This window comes from Pyxicephalus adspersus, chromosome 5 (genome assembly GCF_032062135.1).
Source record: "Pyxicephalus adspersus chromosome 5, UCB_Pads_2.0, whole genome shotgun sequence".
Taxonomy (NCBI): domain Eukaryota; kingdom Metazoa; phylum Chordata; class Amphibia; order Anura; family Pyxicephalidae; genus Pyxicephalus; species Pyxicephalus adspersus.
This window is the reverse complement of record NC_092862.1, coordinates 131,728,746-131,756,489: the sequence shown is the minus strand read 5'-3', so window position 1 is coordinate 131,756,489 and position 27,744 is coordinate 131,728,746. Positions and strand designations below refer to the sequence as shown.

The 27,744-nt window shown below is 38.8% G+C and overlaps 1 protein-coding gene across 6 annotated transcripts in view; it reads left to right on the top strand.

The window, feature by feature from the left end:
• The window catches only part of MLLT10 (MLLT10 histone lysine methyltransferase DOT1L cofactor), a 130,202-nt gene that overhangs the window by 36,868 nt on the left and 65,590 nt on the right, over positions 1-27,744 (top strand). For 3 of the 6 annotated variants that reach the window (XM_072412739.1, XM_072412741.1, XM_072412742.1), the window contains 3 exons: positions 2,542-2,645; positions 3,602-3,695; positions 24,312-24,407. In XM_072412739.1, coding sequence (XP_072268840.1) covers positions 2,542-2,645; positions 3,602-3,695; positions 24,312-24,407 — 294 coding nt within the window. Of the gene's footprint in view, positions 1-333; positions 469-2,541; positions 2,646-3,601; positions 3,696-11,480; positions 11,577-24,311; positions 24,408-27,744 lie in introns of those variants that run through there. The other 3 variants (XM_072412744.1, XM_072412743.1, XM_072412740.1) reach the window with 3 other exon arrangements.

The window sequence follows — 27,744 nt, the reverse complement described above, 5'->3', positions numbered from 1 at the left end:
GAGCCGCAGGTTGCAGACCCCTGAGTTAGGTTATATGGCTTTCCCCCAAATTATCCGTAGACTTTGGTAATCCTGTATGACTATGGAGGGACATTGTATTGTGATCCCCTTTTAGGGACAGCTAGTGACATGACTATGGAGTTTGTAAAGTGCTGCGTATTATATTGGCGCTATATAAATACCAGATAATAAAAATATTGTGGGCATGAAAGTGGAACTAAAGTCTCCCTTTGAAAAATCAATGCAGAAAGGGTCACACAATGTCTGTATTTACCTGCCTGATCACCACCCAGCTGTCAAATTGCTGAGCTGCGCATGCTTTGTTTGCCAGGGACATCCAACAACCATGGCTTCCCTTGCACGTGCTTGGAATAAACAAATGTCTGGGCACCTTTGCAGACGTTGATCATCCTGGGTCAGCCAATCAAGAAAGGAAGAGGGCGATGCCCTGTAATGAAACAAGGATAGGTGTGTAAACGCGGGTTTAATTCCGCCTAAAGTGAGGGGACAGACGCAACTATACAGTAGCAGTACACACAAACCTAAACTCTAGTTGTGAATTGCTGCAATACTTAGTCTGGTGGCCATATAGGAGTTTATATTGGCAAAGTGAAGTTGTCAATATGCTCCATGTATTATAAATAAGCATAATAGTTTGCAATACTTTGCTATTATTAATTTGTTTTTATGCTGCACCAATGTATTACCCTGCGCCCTCAAAGGGGCTCACAATCTAATGTCGCTACCATACTGATTTATCAATAATACATTCTTAAGAACAATTTTGACGGCAACCCACTTAATGACCTCCATGTTTTTGGAAGGAAACTGGTGTCCTTGCAGAAAATCCACACAAACACAGGGCAAACCTGTAAACTCCATGCAGATATGTTCTGGCTAAGATTTACATATTATTGTAGGAGGTATTATCTTCATTCCTTGGAGTACTGATGTACCAAGTGGCAATGATATTAAGAAACATGATGCTCTTTTCAAGGTTCACTTTTTTTCCTGCAGCCTTTTTTGCAGTAAGTCTTTGCTCAGTACTTCCAGCTGGTTCCTTGATTGCTTTTAATACCCATCCCCCTGCAGCTTGTTATCAGTTAGACACTGACAGTACCCACCTCCTACCTCCCCCAGCATCCTCCATCATGTGCACTATAGTCTATTCATATTGTGTGTGATTAGCTTAGTCTAAGAAACAGGTTTACATTGAGAAAGAGAAACGGTAATGTACATCATATGTGATAAGCAAAAGGGACTGCCCTCTAAGTGTGCATCATTGTAAAGTAAAGTATACACTGATGAAAGCATTACCAATGCTGTGGGTGGTGTGAGGACTCCCCCCTAAATGTAAGTCATCTTATAGTAGAGAAGACACAACAAATGAAGCTGGGTTTTACTAGGTGTCACCTAGTGTGTCCTATTCGCCTTCGAAAACTGAGACTTAATTATTTTGGTGGTTACATTTGTAGATCTAAACAAAGCAGCTATTTTTTTATCAATGCCAGACCAGCATTGAAGTCATGCAGTGCAAGGGGAACCTTAGGCTACTACACACGTGCAATAATTGTTGTAGGAAAGGATTGTGAAAGATCTTTCCAACGACAAACGCGAATGAGCACTGTACATACAGCGTCATTCTGCTCTATAGAGAGGGGATGGGGAGAACCCTGGAGCTGCACTCTCTCCCCTTCACTTCCATTACGATTGTTCATCGTCCATGGATCAGCCAGGACGGTTGTACGGGCAACGAGCACTGTACACGCGTCAGATTTTCGTCTTATGTCGGCCCTGAGTCGATTATCAAACGAGAATCAATGCACGTGTATATGTAGGCTTAGGCTACGTACACAAGTCAGATGATTCTCGTCTGGTATCGGATTAAAATCTGGCGTGTGTACAGCGCTCATCCGATGTCCTGGCGGATCCACAAATGATCCTAATACGAGTGAAGTGGAGAGAGCATGGGGGGGTGCTGCTCCATTGTTCTCTCCCCTCCCCTCCATAGAGCAGAATTACTTTGTATGTACAGCTCTTGTTAAGTCTTTTGTTGTTGGAAAGGATTGTGAAAGATGATGTACAGGCTTCGCTAGGAGCACACTGAGATGGCTAATTTATAGGTTTCCATTGTTAGAGGTGGAAGTAAGGGGCCTGTTTACATCTTTTTGGTGCATCAAACACTTAGGCGTTGATGTGTGTTATGAAGCACGTTCATGCTGCTCACATTGCACACTTTAGGCTTTTTGTTTTAGCTTCTCACTGTACGGTGTATGTGCCGTGTAGCGTAAAGCTTGGTGCCGCACATAGATCTAGCTGCCAGTAACAATCTAACTTATGTACGTGCCATCCAATGATCTATGAGGATCGCCGTCTTCTCCTAAATCCGCCATGTAGCCGGTGGAATTCTGACCATACCATCCGAATGTTGCAGCAGAAATCAAGATCTATCAGACCAGGCAATGGTTTTCCAATACATTCTTAGGATTTAATAATTATTAGTTAACATTTTGTCTGATGAAAATGTTATTTCTTTTGTAGACTTGCTATATTTGTGATGAGCAAGGGAGAGAGAGCAAAGCTGCTACAGGGGCTTGTATGACCTGCAATAAACATGGATGTCGCCAAGCCTTCCACGTCACTTGGTAAGTTGTGTATTGTCTGCATAAACAGTTGTATTAACTGACTTACCTGTAGATGATTACACTATAAAAAAAAAAAAAAAATAAAAAAAAAAACTTGTGACAAATTTGGGAACTGATTAGCTACATAGTGATAGCTTGGGGGGAACATTCCAAACGGAATTAAAGCAGATGGTGGGTATATTTCCTTCATGCTGCCTGCCATGGTACAACCTTATATATTCAGGTTGTGGTTTAAGAGAGAGAGGATTTTTATATTTGCTGTTTAGGTTTCAGAGCCAGTTTGAAGTTTTAATTAAGAGAGTTAGCATATGAGCAGGGGTCCCATTGAGATAAAGGGGTTAAATGGCACCTCCTTGCAATGCAACATGCTAGTGCAACCTAACGCCCAGACTTTTAAACACACCACAATGTGATGTGTTAGGGGTAAAAGTTCTACAGGTTCTTTTCTTAAGTTCTGAGGTGTTCTGACTGCCGATTTTTAAAGAAATTCGCTGCGTTAACACTGCATGCTTTGACAAGTGATAATGCATTGTGTTACATCAGGGCAGGTTGGTGGTGTTAGTTTTTTTTTTTTTTTACTTCCTTTCTGTGCCACAAACTCCATAGCACTGCATGTTCTGGCTTCTTGACACAGAAAATCAACATAGCAATGGTGGGGCAAACAAAGACTGCTGGCAGGTAATTGCACACATTGGCTGCCTCGTTACATCTGGGTCACATCGATAACGTAGAAGCTGTTACAATGCAGAACACTCGAGTGAACAGCCTCAGATGAAAGCTGAGATGCTAACTGGTTTTGGACAGTAACAAGAAGTTGCTGTCCAAAACCAGTTAAACAAAAATAATTTGTATAGAAACAGACTGTTCTAAATTCAGAAATCTAAATGCATGTAATACCAACACAACAGTTGAGAAATAAGCCAAAGCACACACCTTATGCATGCTTCTCATTTCAGTGCACAGTTTGCTGGCCTTCTTTGTGAAGAGGAAGGAAATGGAGCAGACAATGTCCAGTACTGCGGTTACTGCAAGTACCACTATAGCAAACTGGTAAGGACTTTCATGTGCAGGTTTTACTGCTCTACATTTATGTACGTTTGCTTTATTCAAACATGCTGAACAGAGTTGACTTTGGAAACCTACCACATAAGGGCCACAAGTATATGATCTTGTAGTTGTATTCTTTTGAGACTGTTACTGAGGGTCAGTACATCTGAAAGATGGGACAATAACATGCTAGAAAAGAGATTATTTACCTCCCATAAAGAATTCTACTGTGCTCTACACATGAGCATGAACCACAGTTCCACTTTTTAAATGATTTTGATTTTGCACATTTGTGTTATTTATTAACCCAGAGAACAATAAAATAAAACCTTTTGTTTTGTTACAGCTAAACGCAACTCTTGAAGAAAAAAAACATTTTCATACTTTACTTTTAACTTTAGGAATGAAAAGAGGTTTATATTCAAGGGCCTAATTTACTGTTGAAAACTGTAGAAAACTAGAGGCCTTTAGGGCATGCAAAAGCGTGCTCTAGCAGTCTGTCTATACACCTGCAGATGGGGCGCTCTGATGGGGTTAAGCAAAGTTGCGGTGAAAATGATTGGTAATATGCAGTATACATGTGGAACTGCAACTTCAAAGTGTATCTGAACTCAAAAACCTTTGCTATCTTACAAGGAAAAGTAAAAATGATAAATGTGTCCTAACAATACTCTAATACCCTATTTATATGTATACCCCAGGGAATATGCTGTGATGACTGGACAGTCCGGTGCTTAGTCTGATAGTTGTATATCCGCAGTGTAAGATCTACGGCACTGCTGCTTCAGACTGATTCTGGCCAGATCTGGAATAAGATTTTGTGATGTCACTAATGTTGAATTTGAATAAAATGCCAAACTTTTTAACTGATAAAAACACACACACTCACTCACACACACTCACACTCTTTGGTGCCAAATACTCAATATATACTACTATATTATTACTAAATACTATGGTCACTGCTTAACTTATCAAGTACTAGTTAGCTGAAGAGCCTTTCGAAAGTCCAAAAATGAGTAAGCTGGTTTAGCCAATGCAGAAAAGATGCATCGCTTCGGTCTTTGGGCAGCCTTTTCACTTCACCCACCCCTTGGTGGAAAGGATTAATGTTAAGGGACTAAGACGTAAACTATTGTTTACTGGGCAAAGTGTCCCATGTTCTTCCCAAACTTTCTCCGCATCCATTAAACATGGAGGATGCATCTCTTTACTTGCTGCTTCTATGGTATTGTCTACAACATTGGTTGCCAACCTTTTGGACCTCACAGATCACTAAATTTATGGACTCTGGGCCGCGCAGGGAGCCGTGTGTCACTCAAAGGGGAAGAAAGTTCCCCCATAGTGACGTCATGATACCAGAACCCACCCACTTTCTGTACCCCATTCCTACTCTGGCTGCTATTTCTTGCTCCAACTGTTCTCAGGTGGAAGTTGGAGATCCTTTTTTGTAGGATGTGTCCCATCCCATGTTTGGGTTTTGAATCCCAGATCAGAACTAAACTTAAAAAAAAAAGGGAAATCAACAGTTCTTTATTCTTTATTGCAGAATTGCAGAGTTCTTTATTGCAGAAGTGCCAGGTGATGTCTCTTCTGATATAAAAATAAACCTACCTGCCTGTTTACAATTTTTTAAAACTACGCTTACCTCTCCTTGCCCTGGCATCTTTACCTGGTCTTCATCATTTGCAGCTCAATGTACATTATAAAAAAGATTGTGAGCACGCTGATCAGTTTGTGTTATTGCAGAATGACTTGTCTCTTCCCTGTTTCTACTACTTTAAATAGCTTGTCAGCTTGCTCATGTCCCCCCCCCATACTATTTGCACTTGTTCAGTACATTCAAAAAGCCTTTGCCCGTGACTAATTGTTCTAGTATATTCATGTTCTGGTTGTTTAAATGTGTGAACATTCAGCAGTAATGTGTGCTATAAAAATATGATTTTATCACAATTTTCAATAGTTGGCTAATATAAAATTATGACTTATTTTCTGTTCTTACGAAAAAAGCAGAATGTGGTCAAAAGGACAACACTTTAAAAACTAATACAGGTGGTTGAGTCTCCTGCTATGTTGTATAACTTGGAGAGTTCAGTAGATTCCCTGCAGTAGTTTGTGTCTCCACCTCTTTTAACGAGACTCCAACGCTCGTTCCCAACTGGATTGCCTGCATGTTTCTTTAGCAAATTATAATATATATATTATACACCTAAAACATTCCAGGCTTGAAGTGTGCGTAGGTAACCTACTTGGAGTTCTGAAATATCACTGCCTGCGGTTCTGGCCTGCAGTGCTGTTTTTCAGCATTGGCCACCATTTCCTGTATTTACACTGTCAGCAAAGATGTCAAATGACTCCTTGTTGATTTTAGACAAAATCACTAGACCAGAAAGAGGAAACAGGTTGCACTATTTTTACAATTGGGGTGCTATCTTAAAACTGGGTTGACCGTTAAAGCCAACACTTTAAAAACTAATACAGGTGGTTGAGTCTCCTGCTATGTTGTATAACTTGGAGAGTTCAGTAGATTCCCTGCAGTAGTTTGTGTCTCCACCTCTTTTAACGAGACTCCAACGCTCGTTCCCAACTGGATTGCCTGCATGTTTCTTTAGCAAATTATAATATATATATTATACACCTAAAACATTCCAGGCTTGAAGTGTGCGTAGGTAACCTACTTGGAGTTCTGAAATATCACTGCCTGCGGTTCTGGCCTGCAGTGCTGTTTTTCAGCATTGGCCACCATTTCCTGTATTTACACTGTCAGCAAAGATGTCAAATGACTCCTTGTTGATTTTAGACAAAATCACTAGACCAGAAAGAGGAAACAGGTTGCACTATTTTTACAATTGGGGTGCTATCTTAAAACTGGGTTGACCGTTAAAGCATGCAGAAGAACAGGCTTCAAGCCTTTTGAATATCAAACCCTTTTCCTGGATAACGGACTCCGTATCTTAAATGTTTAATTAATATGCCTTTTTAAATGAAAAATAAAATGTTTATATATGTATTCTTTGTTGCACATCAACACATCACCAGCACCGTTTCAGTATATTTCTTTTGCATAAAATAAACAGTTTTAGACTTGTCACTGACCGCTAGGTTATTTTCACCATAATGGCATAGCAAGCTACATAGCAAGCTAGCTGCCATTTCCTAAAATAATATTATTAATATTAATAAACAGTATTTATATAGCACCAACATATTACGAAGCACTGTACATTAAATAGGGGTTGCAGATGACAGTCGGATACAGACAGTGACACAGGAGAGAACCCTGCCATGAAAATCTTACAATCTAAGAGGTGGGGAAGCAGCATACAATTGGAGGGGAGATTATAGAATGGTGGGTGAGTAGTGAGGGATGAAGAGACCAAAGACGACGGGTAGGCCAGTCAGAAAAGATGGGTTTTGAGTGCTCTTTTAAAGCAGCAGAAAGTAGGAGCAAGCCGGAAAGGAAGAGGAAGACCATTCCAGAGAGTCAGGGCAGCTCTAGAAAAGTCTTGGAACCTATATTGTGGGTATAAGCTTTAAAACAGAACCACAGACAGCTACTTTATAAAATATATCAATGAAAGCTGTTTTACCTTTTAAATGATTTTTGTTTGTGTCATTTCAGTCTGAGATTAGTATAGCGCTACTCAATGGCACTGCCCTATCTTGCAGGGCAATCGTATCTTTTGCACTTTTGCACAAATCTCTTCCTGTTTGCTCATGTGGGTTAAGGAGACCTGATATGCCCCACCAGTGCGAATAATATGTAATATAGCTTAATATAATTACATTGCTGACTTATGTACTCCACATACTGTGCTTTTTCAAAAACCTGTAATTTCTGTATATTTGTTGGAAGCACATAAGTCAGAGGCTCCTTTGTACTTGTTTTGGAGTAAAACCTAATTTGCCTAAAATTCTATAGTACAGAAAAGTCATAATTCCTACTTCCAATCGATGTTAATTGATTATCTTTCCTACTGTTATAGTAGAAAACAAATAACATCAGATGAGTGCATTTATTTTTCTAATACAGCATTAGTAGCATTCAATACCATGCAACGTTGCTTTCCAAATGTGTAATTGGATGGTAATTATAAAGTGTTTTATGTTCTATTAATTACATTACCTAGTAGAACATGCTCAGTAATGGGAATATTAGAGACATTTCTAGTTTGCTGTAAAGATCTTTGCTCTACTTTTTACAAATGGTTAATTCTCTTTGGCATTTGGCAAATGCTGGAATGTAATACTGAACATCAGGTGAAGGACCAAATACACAAATAAAAAGCAAAATTGGCAGCATTTTTACCTGCTATAGGATTTGTAATATTCTTATGTTTTGAGAATATATCATGGATTGCTGCAGCTCCCATAATGCTCTGCTCCTGAATTTTGTATTCTGTCATAGGTATTTATATATCTCATGTCTTTTAAAATAGGAATGCATTTTTCTCCATAGCAAGGCAGGAATTAGTTAATGGCAAGGAGGAAGAGATGACAATCTTTCAAACCTGGGGAATATTATGACTTGTTATAGAGCTGGTTATAGTTCATTGTGGACTTTCGGGACATTCCCGAATAGGTTACCTAAACCTTTGCATGATCCTTGCCATCTATCAATCCAGGCTTTCTTTACTCCACATACTTGATTTAGCCCTTTGTCATACACATCGTCCCTCAGTGGCTACTTATACCCTGCCCTATTCCTTTGTTTTACATTTACCTTTTCTACAGTATTGATAAGGGTGTCCTTCTGATTCTTGTCGGTTTATCATGGTACCATTCATTGCTCTATTATCTTTCTCTTTAGGTAAAGAAAAAACTAAATCAAAAAAAGTATAAGGTGTAAGGTTTCACCTGATCTGCCCAGTTTTATTGATAAAAAGTTTGTACATTTTAAAGTAATGTTTTAAATTAGTTCATAAAATATACTAGTAAAAGGGACCTTTCACACTTATTCAGGTCCCTTCATTTGTTCCTTGTTGATTGAGGGTGGTTACCAATTTTAAATAAGATTTATTGTAAAATCTTTTAGTGATCCCATGCACTGAATCCTCATTAGGCCTCTAAAGCATAATAGTACCTGGATGTTGGGATTGTAGGGAACGCATCTGTATTTTTGGTATTTATTTATTATTAATTTAATGCAAAAGGCAGTTAGATTATTGTAGTTGCCAAAATGCATGTGGATACATTTCTGGTTTTCTGCTGTATTTATTGTTTTTTTTACTTTGTCTGGGTCTGACACATTAGCTGTAGTTTAAAGGAGCAAGGTCATTAAAAGTGTGACAATTGTTGACTTCCTTACTTCACAATGCTTCACAATGAGCACATGGATTACAGGTACGTGAGATCAGCAATTGTTATGTTTTTCTGTTACCCTTTCATTAATATTGGTACACACTTTCAATAGTCAAATGCCACATTTCTTCCAAATTGTAAAGACATGAGTGAATGGCAAGAAGTACAGGAGTCTGGTTTTATAGAGGCCTTTACACACACACACTGTTCCCCAATACAAATAACATTGTTAAATATAATACTAAACTCCTGGGGCCTTATTTATTAAAGCTCTCCAAGGCTGTAGAGGATACACTTTCATCAGTGAAGCTGGGTGATCCAGCAAGCCTGGAATTGATTTCTTAAAAGCTATTTGTTAGCAAATGTTTCAATCCTGAATCAGATCCATTCCAGGTCTGCTGGATGACCCAGCTTTACTGATGAAAGTGTGTCCCCTCCAGACTTGGAGATTGTTAATAAATCAGGCCCATGGTGTATGGAGCAAGATCAATTGACACCAAAGCCTTCAGTGATCCTTAGAGCCGGGCATGCTTGAGTTTTTCATCCAATATTATTTTTAATGCTGCAGATACAATATAGACTTTCTACATGCACTGAGCAGTATATGTACAAGCCTATTAATGTGAGGCATATCTTGGTGTTTTATTGTTACTTTGCGAGCTGTTTTTCCCCCCGTGTATGGCCACTTTTAGACCAGTCTGCTCCTCAGAAAGCTGTAGTCTGTATTCGGTTCCATCGAGCACTGAATTATAAAGAATGATCTGGAAATAGTAAATTGTCTTAAGGATACTCTCCTGCTATATACTCCTTCTTGTCATAACCATTACTGTAAATGACCTTTCCACATGCCCCCAAATATGACATTTTGACTCAATCTTGTCTGCTAAGCCTTTTTCTGTGCAGAGTAGTGCCTGGCAGTCCTGTTTGCAGGTAATTGGTACTGTTGTCTAGTAATTGGAGGGTGATTTGGTGAGTGCTTTGCTCTGCGCTTGAGACTTTCATTAGCACTTCCTATTTTTAAGGTTCCTTAGCAGTAAAACAGAAAATACACTATATGTATTAGTAGATTTTTTTTTTTTTTAGATTTTGAGAAAGTAGATTTTTTCTTTCTGTACAGTAAACACGTCTAATTAATGATGGAAAGTTCTAGATCCGCTGAATATACATTGCAAACTTTATGGCACTGCTTCCTTTAACAATGCTTCATATAGACCCCTTGAAACCATAAACCTGAGGCACAAAACACAGGTATGCACTTTGCAGCATGTCAGCGCTTTTCCATTCTCTCATCATCACATCTTGCAGTGCAGATTTCTTGGTGGCTTGTTTGTGTGGAGTGAGACGAGATCAGTATTAAAATACTATGGACTTTTCTGGCTTGAGGGCTCTGGGTCATGTATAGGATGATTAGTTGAGCAGGTCTGGGAGTTTGTACACAGAATTCCCAACAATAAAGTCTAAAGGGCAATATATAATAAAAGTTTTGCTGGGATTGACCCATGTAGGGTAGAGATCACTGCTTCCATTGTTGTAAAGATTGTATTTTGCTGTGCGGACTCTTTTATACAGTACAGTAACCATAGGCAGGTTAGTGCGGTTTCCTGATAAAGTAAATACCAAAAACTTGTTTTTGTCCCTATCTACCGATTTCACCTTTCATTGTTTGTGGATCCACCTGGACGCATCCATGAACGACGTCGGACGGCCGCTATACACATGTCAGATTCTCATCCGATACCAGCCCTGAGGCGAGAATTGAATGAGAACCATCTGACGTGTGTACGTAGTCTAACACTCTGGTATTTATTAACTATCACACAGCTCACAGCATACTCTTAAAAATGCTTTCATCTCCGTCTCTCTCTAAGAGGATGGAATGGTCTTTGTTCAGTCATCATCCAGCATTATCATGTACTTCCTGTGTCTGATTTCTTGCCTGCACAGACTAACATTACCCCAGCTCAGGAATGGCTAAAAGTTAGACTTGTGGTTAGTCACTTACAGCCACAAAGTTAACTGCTTCTTTGCCTCCAGGAGCAGCAAACCACGCTGCAGGTCAATGTGTTTGTGCTAGTTTGCATTTGCAGTGGCACTGCAGCTCTTTCGCCAGAGGAAGAATAGCAACCACACGGCCAGAAGTGTCATGTCGCTTCCAGGAACGGTGCCGCAACCTGCACTGCACTGCAATGAAAAAGGGGCAATAAGGTTCTTGAAAAGACTTCTGACCGACAGATGATATACTTCTGAATTAGTCTGTCATGTAATAAAATTACAGAAATAAAATTCTGACATCACGTGACACTCTTCTGCTTCTCTGTGCACTTTTCCCCCCAATCCCACCCAAAGTCTGCTTTCTCCAACATTTCCCTTGCACCTTGTTACACCTATATGATATATATGTATATAACCCAGGGGATTAGGTTCGCTTGATTTTACTTTCTCTAGGTACTTAAATCTTTTACTTCTTTACTCTCTGTGTTTTTGTAGAGAAAAGGCAAACTGGAATTTAGTAGATCATTTGATCAAAGTTTAAGTGATTCTTCCTCTCACTCTCAGGATAAACATCATGAGAAGGAGAAACAAGTAAGTCGATCTGCTACCTTCAGATGCATGGAAGAACTTCATCATGATGTGTCACCGCTCATTAGTAGCGCTTCTGCCGTAATAGTCATTTCTAGTGATGTGAGCATGACCTAGTTCCTCATTCATTCTCTGCATGTGCTTCTAGATTCACCCGGCCACTTTAAGTGAATGGATGGAAAAAACTCTGTTATATCTATTAGCAATACAAATTGGATGTTTTATGTTTGTAATACGTTCAGAAATGGTTTGTTGTCGTAGTTTATTATAACAAGTACATTTTTTAGATCTTTTTTTTTTTCTTTCAATATTAGTTCTCATAGGATTTAGAAAACTGTTACGTTTCTTGCAACAAATTATCAAAGACCACCAGTGATTATTGTTGGTGTGGTTGTCTATAGCTTTTAACTGATATTTTTTTAGGCCAATTCAAAATGAAACACAGGTTAAGATTTTTTTGGCCTTCAGCAGTATTTCTTCTGTGGTTTGTTTTCTAATATACCTCAGTTTGTTTTCCTTAACTGTAGCCAACCTACTGATTTGGCTAAGTATTTTCTTTCCAAGTATTTCCAAAAGAGTGTGATTCAAGGTATTGCATTCGGATCTGAATGTATGGCTACAAAATATTTTGAGATTGGTATTTTTGGATAGTTTGAACTGACGATTTTCACAGGAATCATCATTTTTTATTTCACCTACAGTATATAAGGTCATTATTCCACACAGTCATTGATTCTACCTATCAGTAGAATAATAATCCAGGTAAACATTCTTTGTACACAATTTTGGAGTGTTCAGTAGTGGTCATGTGACTTCCATCCATCTATATAGCTGCAAAGGCAGGGGAAGAGACCACCGTCAACAGGTCTGATGCCATTTTTAATACACTGACCTCAAATCTCAACAGCTCTTGCTGCTAGGCTGGAATGTACAGGCAGTCCTCGAGTTACAAACATAAAACTTGTACATACAGAGGCTGTACATCAGGGGATCTCCGGGCTGTACACACGTCAGATGATTCTTGTCCGATTATTGCCTCAGGGCTGTGTGTGTACAGCGCTCTTCCGACGTTGTCCAATGATCCGTCCTGGCGGATCCACAAACGATGAACAATCGTAATACAAGTGAAAGGGAGAGATCGCAGCGGGGTGCCCCTAAAAAAAAAAAAAAAAGGGTGCCTTCCATCAGAGACCACTGCATTATACATCATACTCGTTGAAGCAGAAATGGAAGCACTGGAGCAAGATCCTGATACAGTGAGGGTCACAAAGTTTTCTGTACAATTACGGAAGGCCTGAGATGCTACAGGGCTAATTTTGAGAAGAAAAGCTCTGTGCAACTTTTTCTTGATGCCTACTTTAAGAAACTGTCTCTAGCAGCAGAATCAGAACCTGACTCTCTAATACCAGTGCCATCCTCTCCATCAAGCCCATCATCTTCTACAAAGATTGTTTAAGGTTCTACTGCTGTTTAATCATTTACAGAAAGTTAAGAATGTACAGAAAGGTAAAAATAAAATGTTAAGATACATATGTCTAAGTTGCATTTAATAATCAAATAATAATAAAACAATTTATTTTAAAAAAAAAAGTGCCTGTTCCAACTTCAACTTGGGGACCTATCTCGTTTGTAACCCGGGGACAGCCTGTAGAAGAAGGGTCTTATATATCACCCTGGAAGAAGGGAACTGGATATATTAAACTCCATACTAGTTTCAATCCTCTTCCTGCATGATGACAAACCGTGCAACACAAGGATAAGTGTACGTCATCAGGGAGTGGAGCCGGTCTTGTGTTTTAGTAGCGGCAAATTGTGCTATAAGGATGCTATGAGGATCATCTGGAAATGCTACTTCTGCTTTAAGTTGTACACTAAAACAAAGGGGTTTTTTATGTCCTCCTGTACACACAACCTCATGTCTAAGAACCAAAATACTTCAGCGTCTGGCTGGTAGAATTGCCAGATTTGAAGTCAGGTAAACTCTCTATATAACTTTCACCACTTTATCTATTGTTTTATATAAGCAGCCACATCTATTAGCCTCATTCATTTTAGACCTAGTGATCTTTGACTGTAATTTAAGCAAAAATAAATGTTTGCGTATTCTGTTAATATAAATATTTATTCCCACTTTCTCAACTAATTCTGTGAAAAAATAGCCGGTTTGCATTTCTCTGTGGGAGAAAATATGCAGACATTGTAAAACGTGTGAGTTTTTGATTTCCCAAATTACCTGCCTTCCTGTCTTCACTTTGTAATTACACTCTATATTTAATTTTTATAAAACCTATTCATTCAGAATTCGTATACCCCTGCTGTGCTAATAGAGTGTAGCCGTGAGTCTCTCTCTGTTCTCCATGGTGGATATTGCGGTTACACGGGGAATTGCTTACCGGCGCTCCTTTCCACATTGTAGTGCTGGTCATAGTGACGGTAAGTGCTAATGGGCAGAAGTACAGACCTGCAGTGTGTGATGGTTTTGGGGTGTCGGTAGTCATTTTGAGAAATTTTAAAGTTATGAGGTGATATTAATGAAGTGTGAACAGTTTGCAATAATAGAAGCAAGTGCTGATTAGTGTGGAAATTGACCATATGCCAGCATCTGAATGATTAAACATCACACGGGCTGCAGCCACACAATGGGGGATCATTGGTAAGGTTAGGAAACAACCATATAGTTGGATTGGAAACACCACCTCGCTGGAGTCCACAGCGATGTATGTGGATGAATGTGCCATTTATGGTGAATAATGTGGCTAGTCTTATGTCCGTGTATCTACGTGTACCCAACACCTTCACTGGATGGAACCCTACAAGCATTGAACTTTAGGTGGTATAGTCAGAGATTTCTTTCCTGCTTTACCACCCTAAAGCTCAAACCTATAGACATTCAAGTTCAGATTATTAAATTCATGTCTCTGGGCCTTTATGTACTGATACTGACAACATGGGAGTAATATTTTAAAAGGTTCTGTAAATTTCTTAAGTTTTGCTTTGTTGACATTAACGTGTGGTGTAAGCATGGTTTCATTTTTTAAAGAATTAGTTTTACTGTCTCTCCAGTCCTTTAATTTTCATAGCTGTGCCAGTTTACATGGCCCTGTCATGCAGCGGGTAGACCTGATTTTTTTCTGCTGCATTTAGGAAACACTGCCAGGTCTTGTCCTTCCCCTCAGCCTGTCACTATATGATGAGGAAAAGCAGCACACTGGCGAGGTCATCTTGCTGTGTTCTTTATTAGGACATGCAGCACAACCCTTGGTTCTGGTTCAACCTTTCTAAAGAATACTGATACTAAGCCAATTTCAAGTACTTACATGGTGTGCATTAAAAACTGCATTTAATTACATACTATTGAGCAGAGAGCCGCTTTAACTTTTTCAGCTTTAAAGTAAGCTTAGGAGTTGACTGATAAAGTCAAGAAGCCAACAAAAATGTATTGAGAAATTATATCTAGATTACTCATAAAAAGCAATTTTTTTTTTAAACTAAACATTTCTTGATTATCCTATAGGACAGCCCCTCGGGAGGATTAATAGGAACTCTTGGGTTGTGCCTGCTTGCAGGAATTTGTGGCCCAGTGCCATGTCTGTGTTGAAAAGGTTTCTGATTTCTGGCTATTGACATCTGTCCAGCCATGTGCAAAGTCCTTGTACTTTAAGGTTTTGGTCATTGTAGGGTGATGATGTTGGTTCTTCTGGTGATCGACTTCCCAGGTGTAGCGTCTTCTGGAAGAAGCATACATTCAGTGTGCAGTGTTATCCCCAGCCCCTTATAGCTGGGCGCACCACCCGACACTTTTCACCTTGTTACTGATGAGTTGGGCCACAATACAAGGGCTGCAACCTGCCTACAGCCTTGTGGTACTGAGATGTAACTGGGGAGCTAGGGAGAACACTGCATTAGTCCGTTATGCATGCCTACAAAGGGAATTGTTATTTGAGATTATAGAACAATTCAAGAGTTTGTGCTACTGAGAAATAAATAGTCATATATATACCCAGAATACTGGAAAGACCCAATCAAGCCCAGTAACTAAAAATCACCTTTAAGAAGTCATGAGTCTGATGATCTTTCCTTACCTGTATTGCTCTGCAATTAGGTTTTTCCCCTACCATTAACTTGGAATAGTGCATGAGGGCTGAGGTGCCTTCAAACCTAAGGTGAAACCTTAAGGAATGCCGGTCTCTTGGACGAGAATGTCAAGAGAAAAGGCAATTCATACATTGATATATTTGTAGTCCTTTCCCAGGTGTTCCCTCTCTTTCTACTTCATGAACCAGAAGACAGATTGTGCATGCATGGTTGGAACCCTTTTAAAGTCTGTAGGTAGTTTTTACTAACCTGGTTTCCTCACATGGTTGATACTGATGTATTTATTTGGCCATATGGGCTCATTTTATATTTAGCATTTGCTTCCCAGTTGTATCTTGCTGATTCTCTCTTCATCCCTTGGTACATTCAGCAAATAAGGTCAGTTGGGAAAACAAATCACTCTCTCTGTCTCTAATGATATTACCCATCCATAATGTTCTAGCTGTGAAATAAATGTTATTTGGAAACATTGTGTCAAGCCTTAAAATAAAACAAGTCAATTTTCGGAAACTTATTCACACTATATATTTGGCTAGTACAATATATTATGATAAATATAGAATAATGCCGTAGTACAGCCTAATAATTTGTACCTTACTGTGCAGTGCACTTTCTATAGAAGATGTGCATTGGGGTATTTTTTAAAATAAATACAAATACAGTAATAATTTATATTAGGAAATAAGTTACAAATTTGCAAAACGAAACCTCTAAATCCTTACACCACTTTGTTCCCAGGTGTCCTTTTAGAATAGTGCTAGAATTTTGCTGGGCGGATGCTAATGCTGGTCCAAGGTCCAAGAAAAGCCAAGAAAATGCCATTATGTAGAGCAGAGCTAATGACATGACTATGGACTTTGTTCAGCGCTGTGTAATATGTTGGCGCTATATAAATACTGTGTAATAATAATTATTCTGTAGAGCAGTATGATCACAATGATGTGCTTATAAAGGAAATGCTGTCATTTTCCATAAGCTCTGACAACCATCTGTAACAGGGTACAGTTGGTCCAGAACTGCTTTGTCCAACCTCAAGGCATAAATCACTGATAAGAAAATCTGTTGCTGTAAGGGTCAGTATGGGTGCTGCTTCCAGGCCCTGCTAAACTGATCTGACCTCCCCTCCTCCACCATGCTAAAATAGTAAAACAAAATGAAATCCGTCAATTAAAAAAAAAACTGAAATATAAATGTAAAATCGCTTGCTATATTAGGTGCCCATTTAGATTTACACAGTGCATTAACGTACATGTGTTAACATGTGTCATGTCATGCAATAACATGTGTTGCATTAAGGCAGCCTATTGAAAATTAATGGGCTGGTAATGCACCGTAATGAACTGAACAAAAGGAAAAAAAATGCACTGCAACACATGTGATGTGCTCTAACACAACACAAATATCTAAATGGATATGCTGGGTGGTGATTTTTTCTTGAGTATTCTGCATATTTGTCCTGGACACAGTCATGTATTGTATTATTTCTGATATACAGGGAACTGAAGCTAACCCGACATCTTGTTTGCAAACATCGCTGTACATTTTAGTCACTAATATTTATCCGTTGCTGCTTTTTACAACATACAGCCTTACACAAAGCTTATAGAATGCAAGGATAATATGGTGTGTGAAACAGGTCTCTACACGGCTAAGTAATGCATTGTATGACTTTCTGCCAAACACCTTTTTTTTTTTTTTTTTTTTTTTTTTACCATTTTCTCCGCTTCTCCAAGAAGAACTGTGCTGCAAGGATAACAAGCTAATCACACATGGATAAGATAAAGTACAAACATGTGCTCAGAGGTAGTTCATTGATTACATGGAACATCTGGTCTGGCTTTGGGGGTGTTCAGAGGTCCCTATTCATTATGCTGAAGAGCTCGTCTAGAGGGCTGATGAAGATGTCCTCCCACTCATCGCCTGCAATTAAACCATTCTCTAAATTAGGAGCCCCTCGATATCTTCGTCTTCATTCCACTGAGCTGGGTTAAACTTGTCTCTTTCTGCTTGATAGGTCAGTCAGTAAACACACTAAAGAGATTCACATGGAGACATTTTGATAATCTGTAAGCCCAATTTATTTAAAACCTATTTAAAAATTTATTTTTATTTAAAACCTCTGTCTTTTTTTTTTCCCCCCCCCCCCCCCTTGTGTGGCAATCCTCGGCTGTTCTCATTAATTATATTGTTTAGCAATAAATCTAACTTACCATAGCGAGATGTAGTGAATGGTAGACCCATTGCTTGAGCTTAGATCGATTCCTTGTTGGCATGTGTTTGCAATAGTGCTGGCAGCCAGCCCCTCGATGGTGGCAGCATGCCATGCATTTCACACGGAGTTTTAATCTTTTAATAAAAATATAAAGAGCATGACTAAATACTAATTTGCCTCCCTGCTGACTTGCAAGTCGTCTACCACTTTGATTTAGTTAGCTCAGCAGAGGCGCTTTATCCAAACCTAGACGCGCTCGCTCTCAGCTGTGAGGCTCAGTGCGAAAATGTACAGTAAAATACTTTTCATTTATAGCACAAAATAGGGGGCAACTTAAAATGTCACCATTTAGCTTCTTAATACGTGTTTTCCAGGAGGCAAGGTGCAGACCGCAGAGCACTTGAAAAAGCGGCAGGCAGAAGATAGGTTCTAGTCTGCAGAAGAGGCATTAATGGCCCCTAAAAGCGTGTATTTTTACACCTAGTATATTTAATAAAATATTTTTCCCTTCAATTTTATTTTTCACTGTATCAATTTGAAAAGTAAAGTAAAAGTAGAATGTTGTTGGCCTTCTTGTTATTGATTTGTCATTGTACGGAATTTTTTTTTTTTTTTTTTTTTTTTTTTTTTTAAACAATATGCTATTGAATCTTTAGATGATAAAAAGATAACCAGATTTAAAAAACTTAACAGAATAATTTTTTGGGTTTTTAAAATCATTTTTGGTAGCGGAAAAATACGATAAGAGAGGTCATGTAAAGTCCTTCATATGACACGTGACGTAGTATGCGTAAAGTAACACAATTGATTTTTATGTTTTTACAGGAAATATTTAGAGGAAATATTCAGCTTTGTGGCGCGGGCAACTCTTGAAAGCAAAACAATTATTAATAAACAAGATTTATATTGCGCCATACTACGCAGCGCTGTACATTGATTTAACCTGCAATACTTACCTGTCCCTGTTCCATTGCAGGGTGTCCCTTTTTCCTTTCATCCTGAATACAATCTTCAGTCATGTTCAGTGTTCGGGCCCAGGACTCCTGCATTGAGAGTTTGTTCGTTCTGTCAATACAGGATTGACAATTTCCTTGAGCAATCAGGCAGGATGGAGGGATTTTTCAGAAGGGAAATCGCCTGACCCTTTCTGCAACAAAAACTCGCCTGATCGGGCATTTTAAAAACTTTTAAGTAACCCTTATTGCTCATATTATTCTGTCTAACAAGACCTGTGCATTGAAACCATTACAAGCTTGGTCTTGCTCTCTTGCTCGTATAAGCTCTCTGGTAATCCATAGAAAGCAGCTGTGAAAACTTAGGTAAAATCAACTCTGATGTTCATAAAGTCTCTGATCAAAAAAAAAAGGCATTTCCTAGGGGTTTTTTTTTTTAATTTTTTTTTTTAATTTTTTTTTTTTTTTTATGGTTGTGCTGGTCAGACTTGTTCACTGTTCAATTATGGGTGATAATCAAATAAATAATAAAAAATAAAAATTAAAAAAAAGCCTCATATACCTTTAAAGCTTGGTTGGGGGTGAAAGCTCTACTTTTTGGTTATATAGGGTAGACATGGCCAGCCTAAACTTGCAATCATAGACATTTCAGTATTTGTGTTCCAGTTCCAGTTGTTTTGCGAGTCATGTGCTCTGCAAAAAATAAAGATGATATTCAACCATTTACCTAAATACAGAGTCTTTTTTTTATCAGAGTGCTTCATTTCTACTGGTCACATCATATCTGTTTTTACAGTTTTTTGTAGCTTAGCAGGTACATGCAGGTGTTTTTCTTCCTGTACAGCAGGTACGTTCAGGTATTCTTTTTTGGTATGGAAAGATTCACTTGCTGCAATAACTGATACATGCTTAGTGAAAATACACTATACTTCCCGTTAGGACCATGAGGGTACAAGATTATGTTTGGCTCTTTGTTTTTAATGTTACTGAGCTTTTCAGATGTGGCAGTTTAGCTGATATATTGCGCAGATGGCAATCCATTATTCCTGGCCTTTCTTACTGCAACTTCATTCACGTGGAACCTCAGGAAAATACAAACTGCTTCTATTGTGAATGGCATTCCCAAAGGTGCAAGGGGAAGATCATGTAGCCTGCTTATCTGAAAAGGCTTGGTGATGTAAGGAGGGGAAAAAGCCCCAGGGCTGCTGGTTTTAAATGGTCTTGCTCCAATTACCACTGAGGAAGAAGTGCCTTTTCCTGACAATCTCCTTAAATGGATTTGGAGTAGACCACAGCAGAATGTCTTGTAAGCTGAGCCTGTGTACAATGCAAGCTCTATCCCTCTGTCAAAACTCTAGGGGTGCCCAAGTGTGCCTAATTTTTCAACATAAAGTTTTCTTTTTTGGTTTTAACGCCACCAATTTTGTAAACCTTCAGCCATTTTCACATACTGGAATCCAATTATTAAACAGTATTTATATAGCGCCAACATATTACGCAGCGCTGTACATAGGGGTTGCCAATGACTGACATACAGTGACACAGAAGGAGGAGAGGACACTGCCCCAAAGAGCTTACAATCTAAGAAGTGGAGAAGCAGCATACAATAGGAGGGGGATGTGACAACCCTCAGACCTACCTTAAAACCTTTGGATGCAAGGGAATTTAGCATTTGCAATGTTAGTAATTTTTTTTTTTTTTTTTTTTTGCTTCTCTTTATCATTTGCACCATGCAATTGCTTTGCAAACCAATGTCCTATACAACATAAAACATGTCTCTTGCTCTGGATATTTTTAGCATTTGCTATTTTATTCTAGAGTCCATTAAAATAATGTTTCTAAATAATATATATTTTCACTGCCCTAATGTGCAAATGGAAAAAGCATGTCTCCAGCACTTAGTACTACAAGGTCTAACCAGTGAGACAACAATTCAGTTCTATCAGCAGAGAAAGAATGACACCACTAAACAGTTTTGAACCAGAATCCCCTTTCACTTTTTAAATAGCCATTGCTATTCCCTACTACAGCTCTCTAGGCCATCTGCCAAGTACATTTGTTTTATTTCTAAAGGGAGCAGCCAATTTTTTACTATGACCTTTTTTTTTTTTTTTTAATGTTTACCTTTTCTTGTTACAGTAGGGAAATTATTTTTCTTTATTGTTTAATTTTTTAAAATATAATTGCCAGTTTATTGAGGCAGCATAATTGCAAAGCAAGTCAAATTTTCTGGATTGATAAAAGTGCACGTCTGTTAGAGGAGAGGCAAGCGGTTGTGAACTTTAATAAGCTATGGTTATAACGGACATTTAATATTCTCATGAAAGGTCTCCGGGGATCCAGAAGCCAAAGGGTCAGTTAACTATCGAAATTGCTGCTGATATTTAATAGGGCTGGTTGTTTTCCCCCCTATTTTATGTTTAAGCAAAGTGGGCCATCTGTCGCAAAGCTTTCTATAGGTTTTATTTTTTTTTTCTTCTTACCTTTTCACATTTGAACCACTCTTCAAAGTTAGGATTTCAGGTATTAAGGGGTAATTCATTATCTTTAATACAGATATATGGAATTTCTGGATTTGGCTACATTTTACAAGTTTTTCATTTACACACATATTCAAGAAAAATCAGATTATCTCTACAAAAAAGGTCAAAATCAGATTATCTCTACAAAAAAGTTTTTTTTTTCCCTGCTACTATTAATGCGAATCCTGTAGCGTGGGTTTGTATAGGCCATTCATTTACACGCAAGACAGTGTGGTCAGAGGTTGTGCGCTGCTCTATATAGTGAATAAGCAAAATTTATTTTTCTACTTGCGTATTTCCTTTCTTTCAGATCATGTCTGGCTCTGCTGTTTTTTTGTCCTAAGTGCTTAAACAACCCCGATTCATTTTGTTATATCTGTGGCAGTTTCACCATTCCCAGTCAAAGGGTAAACATCAGCAAATTTTTAGAGCAAGCCTATTTGGCATATTTCAAAGGTAAACTTGGTGATCAAGACAAGTCTTGGGCCCCTCATAAGGTGTGCAACTGTTCCCCAGTGTAACTCATCAAAATGGCGACTATTCATCGAACTTAAAGTGTGTCCCCCTTCACAATGGCAATATATATGGGTTAGTCCCAATTGGCCATTTAGTTTCTCTTTGTGAAGAATATGCAAACATAAAGAATCTTTGAGTTGTTGCAATATCCCCAACACAAGATCTGCCCAAAAACCAGGTGATCCAAACATTCCACATGAGCCACTTGTTGATAGAAAGAATAAATTTATTCCCGCCTCTGCACATGAAACTGGGTCTGGTGAAGCAGTTAAAGCTTTGCCAACTGAAGGAGACTGTTTCATGTACCTCATTTTGGCATTTCCTAGCCTGTCATTTGAAAAAACAAAGGCCGGTGTGTTTGATGGTCTACAGATTCGGCAGCTCATCAAAGATGAACATTTTATCAGGACAATGTCAGAGGTTAAAAAGAATGCTTGGTTATCATTCAAAGCCATTGTCAAGGACTTTCTTGGAAACACACGAGCAAATAATTACACAGAAATTGTCCAGAAACTTGGAGAGCTACAAAATGCTTGGTTGCAATATGAGCATCAAGGTGCATTTTCTGCATAGCCATCTTTCTAACTTCCCGGAAAACCTTGGTGTAGTCAGTAATGAGCAAGGTGAATGATTCCACCAAGACTTGAAGGTCATGGAAGGAAGGTATCAGGGTAGATCGTATGTATATATGATGGCTGACTATTGTTGGAGCATCCGGCGGGATTTTCTTAACACTGAACACTCCAGGAAAAGCTATAAGCGTAACTTTTTACCTTAACCACTTACCTGATTAATTTTTAAAAGTTTTACTGTAAAGAAAATGTCATAGAGTAACTATAAATCCTTTGTATGAACATTATCCTTTGAACATTGTTATTTTTTCATTGTATGTAAAACTTGTATTTTTGGACAAAAATGGAGGGTAGCCTGTATCGTAAAAATGCGATGTGATAGCAAACAACTGGGGTCATTTCTGGATTCACCTACCAAAAATTAGTAAAAAATGTTAGTAAAAAAACATGTAAGATATATCTAACTCAACAGAAAATGCGTTCCTCTGTGTATTTTATTGTAATTAGTTATGATTAGACGTGCCTCGTTTATTTGGCACCTAATCTAAAATTATGGGGATAAACATTTCTGTATTGTTTATAGGGACTTTTTTAACAAGGGGAACTAAAGTTCACTATCACTCGCCTCTCTCTTAATAAACTGTACTTAAAAGGCCTGATTTACTAAAGCTCTTTGAGGCGGGAAGAATACACTTTAATCAATGAAGCTGGGTGATCCAGCAAACCCGGGATGGATTTGCTATTTGTTTGCAAATTTTTTTCTATCCAGGACCAGATCTGTTTCAGATTTGCTGGATCACCCAGCTTCACTAATGAAAGTGTATCCTCTCCAGCCTTGGAGAGCTTTATTAAATCAGAACCAAAGTGTCAGCATATACTGTAACGCTACACATTAAATAAGGCTGGCAAATTATGGACAGATACAAACAATGACATAGGAGGAGAAGAGAACCGTGCCCTAAAAGAGCTTACAATCTAAAAGGTAACCTTGACATTTTAAGGTCTTAAGGAACCCTTTTTATAAATACTATTTCCACAGCTCACATAATATATTAGTGTGTGCTGGTCAGTGGGAAGAAATCCTCTTACATTGCTGGCCGGTGGGAAGAATGTCACCCTTACATATAGCCAAAAAGATCATTGGTGTCACTTAAACTGACCTGAGAGGAACAAGTTGCTGAAGGAACCACAAGCAACCTCTTGAGGAACCCTGGTTTACAGTATTGGGCACACCATTTAAAAACAGCATATTGATTCTTTGAAGTTCTACTACAAAATTGTTTTTTGTGCATTACTAGATCTACATGGTAGGATTGATGTTGGTTTCCAAATAATGTATGATTAATGTATATGCTGTCAAAATATATTTCATTATGTATATAGGCAATAGTTGCTGAAGCTTATTGGATATAAGGGGACTGTAGGTGAGAATAATGTTTAAGCATTTCTGTGGTATGAGTTTTATTAGTGAATACCTTGTAGTTGCTTGCATATGATGATTTGACATATATACATTTCTTAGAATCCATTACTTTGTGTGACCCATTAAGTTTGCTCTTTAAAAGGAGCTGATGGGGGTATGTTGTTTTTTTTTTTTTTTTTTTGACAGTAGGTTATATGTCAGTTACACACAATATGAAAAGCCTTGCCTTGAAAAGCGGTTTAGAGTTTCAAGACTTAAGACTGGAAACCAATAAAATCGCTGCAAAGTGATCATTAGCCATCTGTTTTCTGTAAGGTCACATAATACACAAAATAATAAGCCTTTCCCTGTAATTCCTTTTCCTTCTAATTGTTCAAATACACAAACCAAACTTTTTTTCCTTTATAGCTTAATTTAAAAATGACTTATTTTTCCTTTATTTCAGAAGCATAAAGAAAAAGAAAAGCACAGACAGAAATCCAAAAAGCAAATGGAGCCTTTGGCATCATTAGTCCCATCTCTGACTGTGACTACTGAAAAGGTGAGCGGGGCTACTCGACAGGAAGCTAATGAGACAAGCTTAGTCTGTGACATTTCTGAATAAATTGTCTATGTATCTATCACTAGAGTGGGATTATAGTGGGATTTCACCTATTACAACCTGCAGAGTTTTTAGGTATAGGTGCTGCTTTTTCACAAACAAGGTTGGTTGCAATTTCAAAGTGTAAATTATTCTGAAAGTAGATACTAATAAACATAAGATAAGGATTGCTGATTTGGTCAATCAAATCTTATATTTTTGGCTCTCATAGTTGATGCTGTACAGATATATATGATTGCCAATATTTCTGTCTTTCTTTATGCACTTTTATACACAGTTGTGCTTTTTACCGCTTATCTAAGCACTTTGTTTGGTGATGAATAGTAATCGTGAATATTTCTCTTCTCTTCCTTATTTTTTCAATTTCCATCACTTACTTTCTGCCCCTTCAAACCTCTTTCTTTTACTTTATTTCCTGTTCAGTTACTAAAGCATAGCAGAGTTTGTCTATAGACCATGCAGCGTATTGTGAAACATTACACCAAACTGTAGCCAAATTTTTTTCAATCTTTGGAGAGAAGAGGTTTACCTCCTATCAAATTTATATTGGTGGAAGAGAGGAACTTCGTAGCTCTCAAAGCATTGGTGTCTTTTATTTGAACTTTAATGATTAAATCAATACTGTTGAACTCCTAACTGTAAGCTTGGAAACTTGGAACTCCTAACTGTAATAGAAAAGTTATTTTTTTGTTTCAGTGGGGGAGAAGTTCTGTGGACGCCCCTGGTGCTAACCATTCATTACATCATTATTTTAATTTTTTTTTTTTACATACATATATACATACATACACACTTTTTACATACCTTGTAGACCATAGTCATTCTAAGAGCAGCAGTTACAAACTGCACTTCACACCAGCTAACCAGCCTTGTTTCTGTCTCTGACATCGAGTCACCGAGGTCTACTTCAAGACCCTTCCAAATCCCAAAGATTAAGGTCTGGACTGTTGTAGACTGTCTAAGGTCTGTCATGGCCAATCCATGTGTTAAATTCACCTTGATCATAGTGGTGACCCCCATCTTCACCCTAGATCATAGTGGCGACCCCTGTGTTCACCCGCAGACCACAGCGGTGACTCCCGTCTTCACCTGCTGACCATATCGGTGACCCCCGTATTCACCCACAGACCATAGCGGTGACCCCAATGTTTAGTCCCAGATCATAGCGGTGACAGGCATGTTCAACCCCAGATCATAGCGGTGACAGGCATGTTCAACCCCACACCATAGCGGTGACCCCCATGTTCACCACCATACTATAGCAGTGACCCCCATGTTCACCACCACACCATAGCAGTGACTCCCATGTTCACCACCACACCATAGCAGTGACTCCCATGTTCACCACCACACCATAACGGTGACGCCCATGTTCACCACCACAGCATAGTGGTGACCCCCGTGTTCACCACCACAGCATAACGGTGACCCCCGTGTTCACCACCACACCATAGCAGTGACTCCCATGTTCACCACCACACCATAACGGTGACGCCCATGTTCACCACCACAGCATAGTGGTGACCCCTGTGTTCACCACCACAGCATAACGGTGACCCCCGTGTTCACCACCACAGCATAACGGTGACCCCCGTGTTCACCACCACAGCATAGTGGTGACCCCCGTGTTCACCACCACAGCATAGCGGTGACCCCCGTGTTCACCACCATACCATAGCGGTGACCCCCATGTTCACCACCATACCATAGCGGTGATGCAATTATTCACTCAGTATATTTAATGACTTGGAAGGAAACACATTCAAACATGAGGAAAAAACATACAAAATAAATGCAGATAATGTTCTAACTAAAATTCAAACCTTTAACCCTAACACTGCAAGGCAAGAATTCCAGCCACTGACCCTCCATGCCACCCATATTTGATACAGTGTCCTGTTTTCATGGTTTAAAGGAAAACTATAAGGCCATCTAAAAGTCTTTTTTTTTTTTTTTTTTTTATATATAAATGCTTGAAGGAAAACGGTTTATTTCTCTTCTAATTCTTCCCCAAAGCCAAGTCTAATCCAGGCTTACAGGTTGCTGGGTGGTCAGCTATGTTAAGTGGCTTGTGAAGAAATTAAAACTCCTATGGGTTTTCAGTGTACTCTGCACACCTGTGTCTGCAAGGGAACAAGATATTGGAACATCTGCAGGCACAAAGGGGCATACAAAAACACCAACTGAAAAACAAAACCACAAGCTGGAGGCGCTGGGCCACGGCTAGGAATTTTTGCTGAATAGATGTAAACAAAGTAATCTCATTGGTCAGAAGTCGAGTTCCTTTAACAGCAGAGGTCATCTGTAGATTGTGTTGAAATTGTGGAGTGAGCGAAGAAAGCAAACAAAGATGAGTTATCAATGGTACAACGGCTTATGTACACAAGAGCATTCCTTCATACATGGCATTTCTTTGGTTTTCTGGGTGAGTTTTAGTCATGCTGGTGAAGCTTGTAAGATGCAATCATGCATTGAGAGCTAAAGGGAAAGAGACCCCAAGTAGATTGTAGAGGTACTTGAAGTAGTTTTATGAGTGTGCCATGTTCTCTTTGATTTGCTAGAAGTCTTGTATGAGAAAATCACTGACCCTTAAAGTGTAGCGGTGAAAGCTTTGAAATGCACCTGTTGTCTTTATAGTGTAGGTGAACCAGTCATTTCTGTTTCTTACATGGTACTCCCGCATGCCTTGAACGGGAACATTCGGCAGGAACTAGAAGGGAACCTGTTTATTGAACACCTCTTTTTGTTTCTTAACTTTTTTTTTTTTTGAACATGGGGGAATCCTTGAAATAACTTTCTGGTTCTCAGGGGCACCCTGTCGCATCCCCCCAACAGAATACAATCGTGATCGTTGGCTGTCCGTCTTAAAGGGATTCAGCACAATGGATGCCTAAACCATGTTGGCGGACAGATGAACACAGTCTAAATTTTCACTTGATGATCATAAATATTGGCTTCAGGTGATGAAACTTTAGAATCTGTGTACAGCCTAAAATAGACAAGGAAAGGGAAGGAAATCCAGGATCTAGTAATGATTGGCGGATGGGACATGTGGCGGGGAGGATACAAGGATGACTAAATCAGTGTGCTTGTGCTTTGTAATTATCAGGTTCCAAAAGTGTTACATTCCGTGTTCCCTTTACGGGACACAAATTAGGATTAAAACCAGTAAATAATGATAAAAGAACACTTGGTCTATGTTAGGTTTTGCAGTGTGTTTTTTACTCTGTATCCCTCTGTGTAATCAGGATGACACGTTGAATGTTTTTATTGATTG